Source organism: Salarias fasciatus, chromosome 2 (assembly GCF_902148845.1).
Source record: "Salarias fasciatus chromosome 2, fSalaFa1.1, whole genome shotgun sequence".
Taxonomy (NCBI): Eukaryota; Metazoa; Chordata; class Actinopteri; order Blenniiformes; family Blenniidae; genus Salarias; species Salarias fasciatus.
In genome coordinates this window covers 22268363-22281101 of record NC_043746.1, presented here as the reverse complement: position 1 = coordinate 22281101, position 12739 = coordinate 22268363, and the positions used below count along the sequence as shown (strand labels likewise).

Below are 12739 nucleotides of genomic sequence, written 5' to 3'. Positions count from 1 at the left end.
AAAGCTGGGGTAGGAGCATGAGGCCCATGTCTGATCCCAGCATTGCTCATTTTGGAGAACGCAGACGGCGCCTTGGCTTGCTGTCCTATCCTGCTTCAAAATATTTTTAGGCTAAACATAGATCCAATTGTCTCTTCAAATAAATTCAGTATATATATGCAACAAACCACGTTTTCATTTCTTTAAATCTATTCCTTAAGGGTTCATTGATATTTTTACAAACAGTCAAAAGGTTAACAACTGAATTTGTTACTGTGGACATTAAGTTTCATTCACCTTCTGCTGGTGACTAAATGACCCAGTTAGTTTATTTCCAACTGCACTTCAAAACATCTGTAGGTGTTTGTTTTTGAATTTACAGAAAGGAAACAACAAAACATCTGTCTTAAAGGTTAATGATAGCCGTGAGTCATGAAATCACACCGACGCGTGACTTCAGTTGTGTTTGAAAGACTTGTTGAAACCAGAATGACAGACACATAAACCAGCGGAACCCTTCTCACATAGTTCCCTCCCATTTCAGAGTTTCTTTGAATCTCGAGTCCTTAAGTCAGAATCAGATTAACTGTCGCCTAAAGCGGATTGAACAGAAAATGTTTCTCACTCTTTATTTTGCTCTTTTTTTCACAACTATGCGTAAGTATGCGTGAAATTATAACTCTCACTTTTTTCAATTCAGTTGTTTTCTCTTCATTTTTGTTCTGTCAATGTGTCACATTGTATTTATTCCTCAGGATGCAGAGACATCCAAGACTTCACAACCAAGACCTTTAATGTCAGAGAAGATGTGACTCTTGCATGTAGTCACTGGACTGCAGTAGGAGGAGTTTTATTCTGGAAGAAACTTGTTCCTGGAAGTTTGCCTGAAGTTTTAGGAGCAACTTATACTTTTAATCACGTTGCTGTTCACAGACGTCCTCGTACGGAAACCAAACAAGAGCATGGAGCCTTCGTTCTCCGCATTGCCCAAACAGAGCTGGATGATACTGCGTTTTACTACTGTGAAGCAGTAGAGGAGATGAAATCAACACTGTTGAATATCACTCTTCTGAGAATCAAAGGTAAATGGATAAATCATTTTCTACAACCAAATTCATGACACCTTTCTGTTTCTTCTTCATGTGATTCGTTTTCAGTACCCAAAAATAAGTTGTTTTGTTCTCGTTTTCCAGAACCAGAAACTGAAATCACGGCCATTTTTCAGTATTTTGAAGCTGCAGTTGGAGCAGAAAACACAGTGAAGCTGCAGTGTTCTGTCTTCTTTGATGTGCAGAAGGAGAAAACATGTCCAGGAGGTCACAAAGTGCTCTGGTTCACTCCCGAATTAAACAAAACTCATCCCAGTGTGACTTACATTCACCATGTGGAGGAATGTGACAGGGAGGCTGAACTGGACTCTCCACAGAAATGTGTTTACAATCTGTCACAGTTCGATATCAAATCCTCTCACACCGGGGCATTTTATCGAGCTGTTGTGACAAGTGAAGAGATGCTCTGTGGGAAAAGGCTGAAAGTGGAAAAGGACAATGAAGGTAAAAATAGGACTCTCACATATATCCTAATGTTTTTCCATATAATTTTTCCACATTTTTGAAAGAAGATCCTAAACTTTAAGTGACAATGGTTAATCTGTTAGTCAGCAGCCAAAATACATGCAGTTGCATTTCAGGGTTGTCTTCTGACGTCCCATAGGAGTTAATGTGTGTTTGAGTGATTATTTAAGTGTTTGCCTTGTGACCTGATGACCTTGCTGGCTTTCTGCCCTGCATTTTCCCGTAGTTGGAAGGGATTTGCACGACCATACCATGACATTAAATTGGATAAAAGCAATATAGAAAACAGATTAAAGATGTGTAGATACTTGTTTGTTGTTCATTAACTTCTGTTTGATACATTTTTGGTCATTTAGCCATCATCAGACGGCTCTCTACAGCCGTGTCTCTGCTGTCTGCTGCTTTGGTTCTGAGTTTGATTGGCATCATCTTACTGCTTTATGCCATGAGAAAGAACAAGTGTGTGTGTTTTAAAGGTCAGTCGTACCTTTGAATGAGTCAGTAATTTATTTCTTCAATTTATGATAAAAAATGAATTCCAGCTAATTTTTATTCTGTCACTATAACCTAGCTGCTGCTGCTGCTGCTCCACAAGATGTTGAACCATTGGCCAGTCCTCAGCAGAATAATCAAGTAGGTTGCTTCAAAGAAGAAATGTTGTCCTGCTACAGTACATTCATGTTTGCACCTGCCTTTCAGTCATGCTATTGCACGTATCTCCACAGACAAATGAAGACGGCTTGGTTTATTCTGTGGTAAATTTCAAAAGAAATAAAAACAGCCACAGTTCAAGGAGCGGCACAAAATCTACCGAAGATCAACCGAACTATGTTGATGTCAGTAATTCCGAGTAGCAATGTGCCGAGTGTCATGATCAGTGTCAAACTTTATGCTTCAATGGTAATTTTGCCAAGTGGGAGATCTTAGAATAGAATAGAATAGAATAGAATAGAATAGATTACCTTTAATGTCAATCTACATAAAAATCATTTGAAACCGACGTTGTCCAGTGAAATTGTGTGGGGCACACCCTGTCGTGCACAAAGTGAAAAAGAAAGGACTAGAATTGAATGAAGAAAACTAAATGTAATAAAAGTAATAAATAAAACAAGTGTTTGCAAATGTATTATTGTCGTGATTGCACCTCATTGGTGTCATTGTCTTGTATTCAGAAGTCTTGCTCCCCAAGGATGAAAAGTGTTTTTCAAGTGGTTAGCCCTGCATGACTTCTCTTCCAAGATGTTCATGTTACAGCTTTCAGTCTGTCCCCTTTTATTTTCAGGCACAGGCTACAATTTTAGCTCTGCATTGCTTTTATGATTCTTTATGTGCAGTATTTTGTTAAAGCTGTTTCAAAAATACTTACAATAGAATTAGTATTAGAATAGAAACGATGCTAAGCTGAGGTTTTATTTATTTTTATTTTGGAACTTTTTCTTGTTTAAATGCTGTAAAGCACTTTGTCTTGCTTGTATTTATGAAAGGTGCTGGATTTGATTTGATATTGCAGGACATCAAATACAATGTCAGCTTAACAAAAATATTATTTGGGTCAATTTATAATCCAAACAAACATTTATACTGTGCATGGCAAACCCAGAGCTTTATTTTTAAATATCAGAAACCTTGTTTTTGTTTCTGTGTTCAGTGGTGAAATGTTTGGGGTCTTATTTTCGCCCTTTCCTGTCTAAAAAAAATTGTCTTTAATAAATATGTTTTGCAGAACTGTGTTTGTTTGACCTACATTTACACAATTTTGATGACATGATATTGTAAACTTGAGGAAAGATTTGGTTTGGTATCATAGAGTGTTAGCTGGGATTGTCTCCACCAAAGAGAATCCTACAGCAACTTCATATCAATACCATTGATGTTAATTATATCTTTATTGTATTATCTATCCATTCAGGCACAAGGCAATTCACAGTCCTTAAAAGTGAAAATTTAGAAATACACTAAAACAAAGCGAATAAGAGGATAAAAAAAACAAAGTTTTAATCAAATTAAAGTAATAAAACAAGTAAAAGCTAATGTTTTTTGGAAAGCCCGAGAAAATAGTGTTGTTTTGTCAGCAGACTTTAGGTTAGGAATGTAGTCAGGAGCGGTTTTTGGGCAATGTGGGCAAGCGTTGACGCTCAGCAAGCTCATCTGGGACAGACAACGGGCCAGGACTGCCACTGGGCGCAGTTGCAAAAAACTGCTTCACCTCATTTCCTCTGACTTTAAACTCCGAGTAAACCTCTTCCTGAGGACGTCTGGGGTCTGCATGTTTCATGTTCTACAAGTATATCTGGGTTTTATTTAAACCAAAGACCATTCAAAGCATGGAAGACAAGCAGTAAGATTTTGAAGTCGATCCTTTGATACACAGGCAGCTAAATTAATTGACAAGTTTAAAACAATGACGGAGTTCATGAGATCCTGTCAACAACTGACGAAGATCGAAATCAGAATATCGAGACAATCTGTGTATCAATCTGTGTTCTTCTCATTAAATTATTTCAGGTCTCATATAAAAAATACACAAATATGCAGATTTTCTTCTTTCCCGTTTGTTTCATGGATGCTTGATATGGTTATTTAGCACCTTTTTATTTGCTCTTCATGACTGAAGAATGATTTCACCCTAAGCTGAGCATCCTGAGACTACGCAACAAGTGAAAAGAGGGAGACCATGAACTTCTGAGTGTTGAAACCACATTTTAAGAACAAACATCCAAAATCCAAGAATACATCAGGGAGATGTCCACAAAGGATGAGCTACCAAGTGAATGCCTCAAACAAAACAAACCTTATGGGAATGAGGAGAGGCAGCTAACAAGGAGGGATGAAGCCTTATATGATATACACCAAAGTCATATGGAGGAAGATGCTGGACTGACAGACAACATGAATCATGACAGCACAAGGACACCGAGCTCAAGCACCACAGAAGCAACAGTCTGCCAAAGTAGATCAGACCCAAAGTTCCAGCTGTGGAGAGAGGGTGGCTGGGATGGTGTACAGAAACATCTCTACCAGTATGAACCCAGTCATCCCAAATCCAGATGGGACGTCCCTCCACACACAAGAGGGCAACAGTGATATATGTGTATAGTGTGTGTGTGTGTGTGTGTGTGTGTGTGTGTGTGTGAGGTTTTTAAAACCCCTGCACCTGAGGAAATACCATATACCATGCACATTATCAACCAGGATTGAATATAATTTGAGGTTGTGGTGTCTGTGGATTAGGATATTCTCACATTAGAAGGGGCGGGGTTTGGTGACGTGGGAAAGTGCGGTACACTGGCAGTGGAGGGTAAAAAGGTGGAAGTAACCTGTCATGGTGGTGTGACCGTTTGACAGCTGTCGGTGGAGTTTCAAACAAAGGCCGTCTTCACATACCTGGCTGATCCGTTTCTGCAACCTCCACATTGGTGACCCTGATGTTCGAGCATCAGGTCTAAGAAGTCAGGTGTGGTCCGACAGGATCCTGCTCACGTCACGCCTGCTTGGTGTCTATGCTGCGTGGCCATCGGAGAAACAGCACCAGCCAGGAGGACGCACTGGCTACAGTGACCGCCTTGAGGGCTCGGCATAACACTGTGTTTCCACCGGACGTGTTGAAATCGCACCGCACTAGATGCGAGTGTTTAAACAAAACATCCTGCAGAAACATCACAACCCTCCTCACCGCCGTCTTCTGCACAGCAGCAGTGGACAGGATTCTTCTGATGTTCGTCCCACAGTCCTGTGTGCACCCGACTGTGTGTGTGTGTGTGTGTGTGTGTGTGTGTGTGTGTGTGCATACTGATCTGTGGTGCTGTTTTTGCTCTTTTTTGTTTTTATGACTGTTTTTGCTGTTCAGCACTTTGCATTGTTTTTATGAATATGAAAAGTGCTTTTACAAATAGAGATTGAGACTGAGATGGCTACGGCCACCACCATCGCTGCTCTGCTGATTGTTGCTTCTCCATGCTTTGGCATGAAGATGTCAGCTGCGGCTGCGGGCGAGGCGCCGGCATTGCTTCTGGATGCATGCTGCCCTACGGAGGCGGTATGAGCTCGCTGAGTTCCACTGTCTTCTGCAGGAGCTGCACCTGGACGGCCGGTTCCAGTGCTACTTCAGGCTGACCCTGTAAACTCTGTATTAAAGTGTTTGTTCTGATAGAACAATACTGAAGCTTATATTCAAATAAGACGTACTGTAGCTTACTGCCACAGTGTTCTGACCTGTATGAACAGAGTATTGTACATCGTGTAAGACGCTCGTTAGTTCAGCTGCTGTCACTTTATCTGTGTTCGAGTTGTTTGGGTTTCAGCAGGAACGTATTTATGGAATGGGAACTGCTCTGCGTCTTTGAGCCACACGTTTTTTGTGAGTCTCAGACTGTTTTTTGAGTCTCGGAGTGTGGTGTCGTCTCACATCATATTCACTTCCATGTGAAACGGAAAAATTGCTCTGACGAATATCACAGGAAACTTTGGAGCAGTCACCCTGCACTGTTCTTACCCACGAGGAGTAAATGTTGTCCAACTCTTTGCTGCATTTTCTTTATTTTGTTTTTTTAAAAGAGTCGTGTCCTTATCTTTTTCCTCCATGTCTGCTGCTGCTGCCGAAGCGACGCTGTTGTTGTTTGTGGTGGGCCGGGTTGGACAGCGGGTGCACACCCACGTCTGGCTTGCTTTGATTGACAGATCATCCCAGAGTCCACCCCGCCCCCTGAGGACAGCTCTCCCGTGTCCCGACCACAGACACACAGCTGTTTGGTCAGCGCCAGATGAAATGCAGCCTCGGTGAGACTGCATTTAAAAAAAAAAAAAATCAAGTGCTGCTGTCAATGCGGCACTCAGTGCGGCTGTCAATGTCAATTATCTCAATTTACGGGACGCGTGAAAAGTATGTAAAATGCGGGACTGTCCCGCACAAAGCGGGACATCTGGTCACCCTATTTTCGGTGCCTTAAAGGAGACATATTATGCTATTTTTCAGTCACGTCATATAGGTCTCAGAAGCCCAAAAACATTGTATTTAAGTTTGTTCGCCCCAAATTCATCCTTTCATCCTTCATCCTTTGTGGGAGCACTGGGACTAAAAAGTGGCTCTGAGGAGTCCTCCTCAGAACAGGCTGTTTCTGAGCCTGCTTCCCTGTATGCACTTGAACACATCTGTCCACGCCCACTCTTTCACACACACACACACACACACACGCACGCGCGCACAGTCTCGTATTTCTATCCTTGTGGGGACCTTCCATTGACTCCCATTCATGTCTAGCCCCTAACCCTGACCCTTACCCTAACCCTAACCCACACCACAACAAAGCCTAACCCTAAAGAAATGTTTTTGCACTTTTACTTTTTTCAGTAACAACAACATGGTCAAGAAAACACTGTTTCTCCTACTTAGGACCGGAAAAAGGTCCCCACAAGGCACGTCGTTCCACGTTTTGCTATCCTTGTGGGGACATTTGGCCCCAACAAGGATAGAAATACGAGAACGCACACACACACACACACACACACACACACACACACACACACACACACACACGGTGGGGCACAGTCAGGTCGAGAAGTTAAATCCACTTATTTCAGGATAAGCAGACCCAACTCAAACTCGACTGTTTCAGCTTCAGTTTCATTTTCACAGAATGTGGTGTAGCAAGGCAGGAAGGAAACAGACAGTTTTCAAATTTGAATGTCATAATGAGGCTACGGCAACAGATACTCCTATAAGAAACTCTTCACAAAGTGAAAAAAGCATTATATGTTCCCTTTAACGATGCCACCAAGCATGATCGGTACCCCATCCTGCATATCCAGGATTTCTCAGTCCACCTGGCGGGGACAGTTTTTTTCTCTGAGGTGGATTTAATGAGGGGCTACCACCAGGTCCTGGTCGATCCCCAGGACATGGCTAAGACTGCATTAATCACACTTTTTGGACTATTTGAGTTCCTGCGGATGCCGTTTGGGTTTAAAGGTGCGGTGCAGACGTTCCGGGGGTTGAAGGACTCTGTTGAAGGGTTTTTCGTTCCTGTTTGTGATACCTGAATGACATCCTGGTGGCCAGCGCTTCGGTCGAAGAGTATCTGTTGCACCTCTGACAGCTCTTTGAGAAGCCTAATAAGCATGGACTGATCATTAATCCAGCCAAATGTCAGTTTGGGCTTGCAGAAATTGAGCTTCTGGGCCACCACGTCTCCTCTCACGGAATGGTTCCTTTACCTGCTAAGGTGGAGGCAACCGCCACGTTTCCTCATCCTCGCACCATCAAGTCGTTGCAGGAGTTTCTCGGTATGATGAACTTTTACAACCGCTTCATCAAGCACGCAGCTCATCTGATGCACCCTCTGTACGAAGCTTTGAAGGGCAGAAAAGCTAAACAGGACGTGGACTGGTCCCCAGAGAGGATTCTGGCATTTCAGAAGGCCAAGGTTGCGCTCTCCAACATACCATGTTAGCATTTCCGTCATCCACAGCACCGGTCGTGCTCACAACAGATGCGTCAGACTATGAAGTGGGTGCAGTGTGTGAACAGTGGGTGAATGGAGCCTAGCAGCCTCTGGCATTTTTCACTAAACAGCTGCGTTACAAAGACAGAAACTACAGTACCTTTGACCGAGAACTCTTGGCCCCTTTACCTCACCGTACGCCACTTTCAGTTCCTGCTGGAGGGACGGCAGCTCACCGCATTTGTGGATCACAAACCCCTCACCTTTGCCATGTCCAAGACCACCGAGCCATGGTCTGCTAGACAGCAGCGCCACCTCTCTGCCATCTCAGAGTTCACCACAGACATTTGTCATGTCGCTGGTAAAAGCAATGCGGTGGCTGACTGCCTCCCCAGGGCGCACGTAGGCTCTGTACAGTTGGGGCTGGATTACGCTGCTATGGCCACTGACCAGCAGGCTGATTCCGAGGTCCAGGCGTTCAGGACAGCTGCCACAGAGTTACGGCTGGAGGAGGTTTCCTTCCAGGAGGATGGGACTACAATCCTGTGTGACGTCTCCACAGGACTGCCCCACCCTATGGTACCTGCAGACTGGCGCTGCCGGGTGTTCGACACCATCCACGCACTGTCAGACACTGAGGTGAAGGCATCGGTGAAGCTGGTGGGGGCCAGGTTTGTCTGGCCGGGCTTCAGGAAAGATGTCCGGAGTTGGGCGGCCTCCTGAGTGGCATGTCAGAGGGCCAAAATTCACCGCCACACTGCTGGGCCCCGCTGGAACCATTGTTTGTTTCTGAACAGAGATTCAACTATGTCCATCTGGACTTGGTTGGTCCGCTGCCCCCCTCCCAAGGCTTTACTCATCTCCTCATGATGGTCGACCAGACCACCAGGTGGCCAGAGGTGGTTCCGCTGGCATCGACAATGTCAGCAGAGGGGGCACGGGCCTTCATATCCACATGGGTGCCACTGGATGTGGCATCAGACAGAGGCCCCCAGTTCACCTCCGAGCTGTTGACGGCAGTGGCAACGAACCTCGGGGTGAAACTGCACCGCACAACGGCGTTCAACCCTCAGGCTAATAGGCTGTGCGAGCGCTTCCACCATACCATGGTGGACCGGCTGCCGTGGGTCATGCTGAGCGACAAGTTAACTGTTACAGCACTTTAAATAAAACATAGATGGTTTGAATTTTAAAATTACATTATAATTCCACTTCATCTTTGCCAAGGCAACTGTTGCTGTAAAACTTAATCTGAATATCTAAGTATGGACTGCTATTGACAGTTCTATGGTAGATACATGGAATGTCTTGTTCTTTGTTTTTCATAAATATGGTTGTGCTGTCAACTAATTAATATAATTACTGTATAACATACCATCATATGTTAAATGTTATTAAATGCAGGACACTATTATTTGTAGTATGCTTTTCAATTATTGTTTTTATTCAACATACAGTTCATCCAAAAAGTATTCAATCCCCTTTACTTTTTTCACATTTTCTTATGTTACAGCCTTATTCCAAAAAGGAATAAATTATTTTTTTTACAGTGACATCTCTTTTTTGGAGTAATCATTGGACTAGAGTAATATTTACCCAGATTACTTGTGACTGATGTAACAGTGGATGCATTGTTTATGGTTCAATTCTTTTCAAACCTCTGATGACACCGAAATCAGCAACATATTTATTTTGGCACAAAGACACCTCAGTTTATTATAAATTTCTATTCTGAGTCCCCTTATATCTCACCAAAGAGCAGTTTCATATCTCAATGTTCAGCCACTGTTTAGCACTGCAGTATTTAATGTGAGTGTACTTCAAGAATTCGAAAGAAACAAAGGCGAGCGGGGCCAGTAACACAGGAAATGGTTTTTTTGAGATGCGGTATCATCACGTGGTGAAATCATGTCACTGTGAAAATACCAGAAAAAAGCCAAAAAATCAGTAGACAGAAGGATGACGCTCTTCTGGGTTGCGTTTCTGCTTCTTCTTCACAGAGGATGTAAGTGAATTTTGGTTTTTGTTTGTTAGTGTCAAGCTGAATGAAAAACACTGTTTCCTCTCATAAGGTCTGGCATGTAATATGAAAAAAAATTGTATCAAACTTTACTTTTAAGCATAATGTCCTATGTAGTTGTCGATGCGATGATATTCTTTCTTCTATGCTCGTTCATGATGAGGATCTATTGTAACTATACTTTATTCTTTATATTTTAACACAGACTCCCTGTCCTCAGTGACCACAGGACAACTTGGCAAACCAGTGACTTTGAACTGTGTGTTTCATGTTTCGGAATACAGCAGCACTCGAGTCAAGTGGTACAAACAGAATATTGGAGATACTCTTACATTAATCACAACCCTGATGACACTTACTGGACAACCCTCATTCGAACAAGGTTTTCCTCCCTCGAGGTTTCATGCAAACTACACCACAACTACAAGCACTCTGACCATTTTAACAACAATCCCAGAAGATGAAGCGATGTATCACTGTGTCGTCTTCACTTGGACTCAGGATCAATGGAGTGGGACCTACTTGTCTTTTGAAGGTAACACCCAAACCTTTTCTTTAGAATGCTACTTGCAAATAGTTGACAGTTGTTATCTTCATTTGAACTTTCTTCTGTTTCCTCCGTGAGGTCTCTAATCAAATGTAGCATAACGCTTTTTCTGTTTGTTTCTGTTGTTTAGAAAACACAGAGAGGAAGACGAAGGTCACAGTAACTCAGTGGCCTGCAGTCGCTGCTCCAGTTCAACCAGGAAACTCGGTGACCCTTTACTGTTCAGTTTTCTCCATTTCTGAGGCAAAGTCCTGTCCAGAAGTGCATTGGTACGGAGTCAGATCAGATACATCTCTTGAAAACATCATCTACACAGCTGGAATTAAATCATATGATTGTTTCAAGAAAGCAGAGGACTCTCCTCCTTCAAAAAGCTGTGTCTATCAATTCTCCAAGAACTTCAGCTCCTCAGATATTGGGACTTACTACTGTGCCGTGGCCATTTGTGGGGAGATTATATTTGGAAATGGAACGGAGCTGGACATCAAAGGTAAATGTTTCATCTAAGGAAATATCAATTATGTGGCATTTTGAACAAGCAGTATGGGTTCCGTGTGACGAACACCAAGTTGGAAAGGATTCATTGGCCAACATGAAATTAAAAAAAAAAAAAAAAAAAAAGGGGACCTGCCTTGTGATCAATTCAGTATTTTTTTTTAAATACTATTAATAATAATTTCATTCTGTATTTATTTATTTATTTTATATTTAACCTTTATTTAACCAGGTAGGTCCCACTGAGATTAAAAAACCTCTTTTTCAAGGGAATCCTGTAAATACTTTCAAGTATGATACTTTAAATAAGTTGATGAATGCACCCTCTCACTTTTTCCCATGTTCTCACGCCTTTTAATGTGGATCAAGTCAATATTTGTTGTGGGGGGAAATGCTTTGTGATACTTTTTGCTGCTTCGCTGCATTGACTCAACATCATGTTTCTATGACTAGCAAAAATTAAAACACAGGGATTGTCCTTTTTCTATGATGACTGAGTGTGAAGGCATAAATTTGCATCCCAGTTTCAAGACGGCTGAAAAACATGACATAGGGTGCATCATGTTCTCCCAATTTCCACTGAGATGACCTAAAATAAAATTAGAATGATATTATTATAATAAAAAATTACATTCAATTCTATTTGATTATAATTACAATCAGAATGATAAGACATTTGAGATGCTGTACTAGTGTTAATTTTCAAAAAAATTAATTCACTTTTCTCTTTTGTGGATTTACTTTCAACATATTTGTTCTTTTGTCTGTTTTGTCCGCATGTCAGGAACCAGCGAGTGGTCATATGGTGAATCGTGGTGGTGGCACAACATAGTTCTCTTTGTTGTCTTGACTATAAGCCTGATTCTTACATCTGTTCTAATTTACACCATGAAGAAAAACTCTTCCAAAGGTAAGACAACCCTCTGTACTACAATTTTGTTCCATAAATGCAATTTCTGTTTTCCATTTTTCTCATTCACAACGTTCTTTTCCCTGCAAGAAAACATTGCAAAAAGGAATACAAAGGTAAGATTAATTCATTAAATAATCTACGGTTTCAAAACACATAACTGGTATTGGTCATGTTCTACTTTTATTTATGTATTTTTTTAATTTGATTTTCATTTAATTTTATTTTTTGATTGAATTTATTTGCATTTTATAGAGAGCAACTGACCAAGGGATTTATTCTGCTGCTGTTTATACAATGGTGAAGACCAGCAGTGGTGGAAGAGGAGATGTAAGCACGTCGGAGAGAGAGAGGATCTACGCTGCTGTCCAGGCTCTTGGTTTGGATTAGAAAGTCAACGTCTGGCATCGCTTGACTGTGTCTTTATGAGGTTGGACATTTGTCAGAAACTTCACTTTGGCATCCTGCTCCTTCATTTGTAACCAGCTACATTATAATTAATCATACTGCTGTTCATGTTTGTTGGAACTTATCCAAGTCAGCTTGCAATAAAGTGATTGTGTATCTGTGTTCTGCTTTAACCTTTTGTCACAGTTGCTGACTTTGAGATCAGGATTGTTCATTTAATCAGTTAAATCAATCAGTTACATTTTAGAACAAAGGATAATAAATCTAAATGCAAAAGAGTGGACTGCTGTGGAGCTCCCAATCATATATGCCTTTTTTCCCCTTCCACATTCTTCTAGAAAGGTCCACACTTCGTCCCGAATCAGAAAA

The 12739-nt window shown here is 41.8% G+C and overlaps 2 protein-coding genes across 5 annotated transcripts; both read left to right on the top strand.

The window, feature by feature from the left end:
• The first annotated feature begins 533 nt into the window (after positions 1 to 533).
• Positions 534 to 3233, top strand: LOC115406105 (uncharacterized). 3 transcript variants are annotated; one of them, XM_030116014.1, is made up of 6 exons: positions 534 to 636; positions 735 to 1061; positions 1173 to 1532; positions 1910 to 2029; positions 2125 to 2186; positions 2279 to 3233. In XM_030116014.1, exons 1-6 carry the CDS (start codon positions 594 to 596, stop codon positions 2405 to 2407), a joined length of 1041 nt encoding a protein of 346 aa, XP_029971874.1. In that variant the 5' UTR covers positions 534 to 593; the 3' UTR covers positions 2408 to 3233. The 3 variants fall into 3 exon arrangements, with proteins under 3 accessions (XP_029971874.1, XP_029971880.1, XP_029971887.1); XM_030116027.1 differs by having other exon boundaries at positions 545 to 817; positions 913 to 1061; XM_030116020.1 differs by lacking the exon at positions 1910 to 2029.
• Positions 3234 to 9954: 6721 nt separating this feature from the next.
• LOC115406138 (uncharacterized) lies at positions 9955 to 12500 on the top strand. Of its 2 annotated transcripts, XM_030116052.1 has the most exons (6): positions 9955 to 9995; positions 10216 to 10545; positions 10688 to 11047; positions 11837 to 11962; positions 12053 to 12078; positions 12218 to 12500. In XM_030116052.1, exons 2-6 carry the CDS (start codon positions 10359 to 10361, stop codon positions 12350 to 12352), a joined length of 834 nt encoding a protein of 277 aa, XP_029971912.1. In that variant the 5' UTR covers positions 9955 to 9995; positions 10216 to 10358; the 3' UTR covers positions 12353 to 12500. The 2 variants fall into 2 exon arrangements, with proteins under 2 accessions (XP_029971912.1, XP_029971905.1); XM_030116045.1 differs by having other exon boundaries at positions 11837 to 12078.
• Positions 12501 to 12739: the final 239 nt, after the last annotated feature.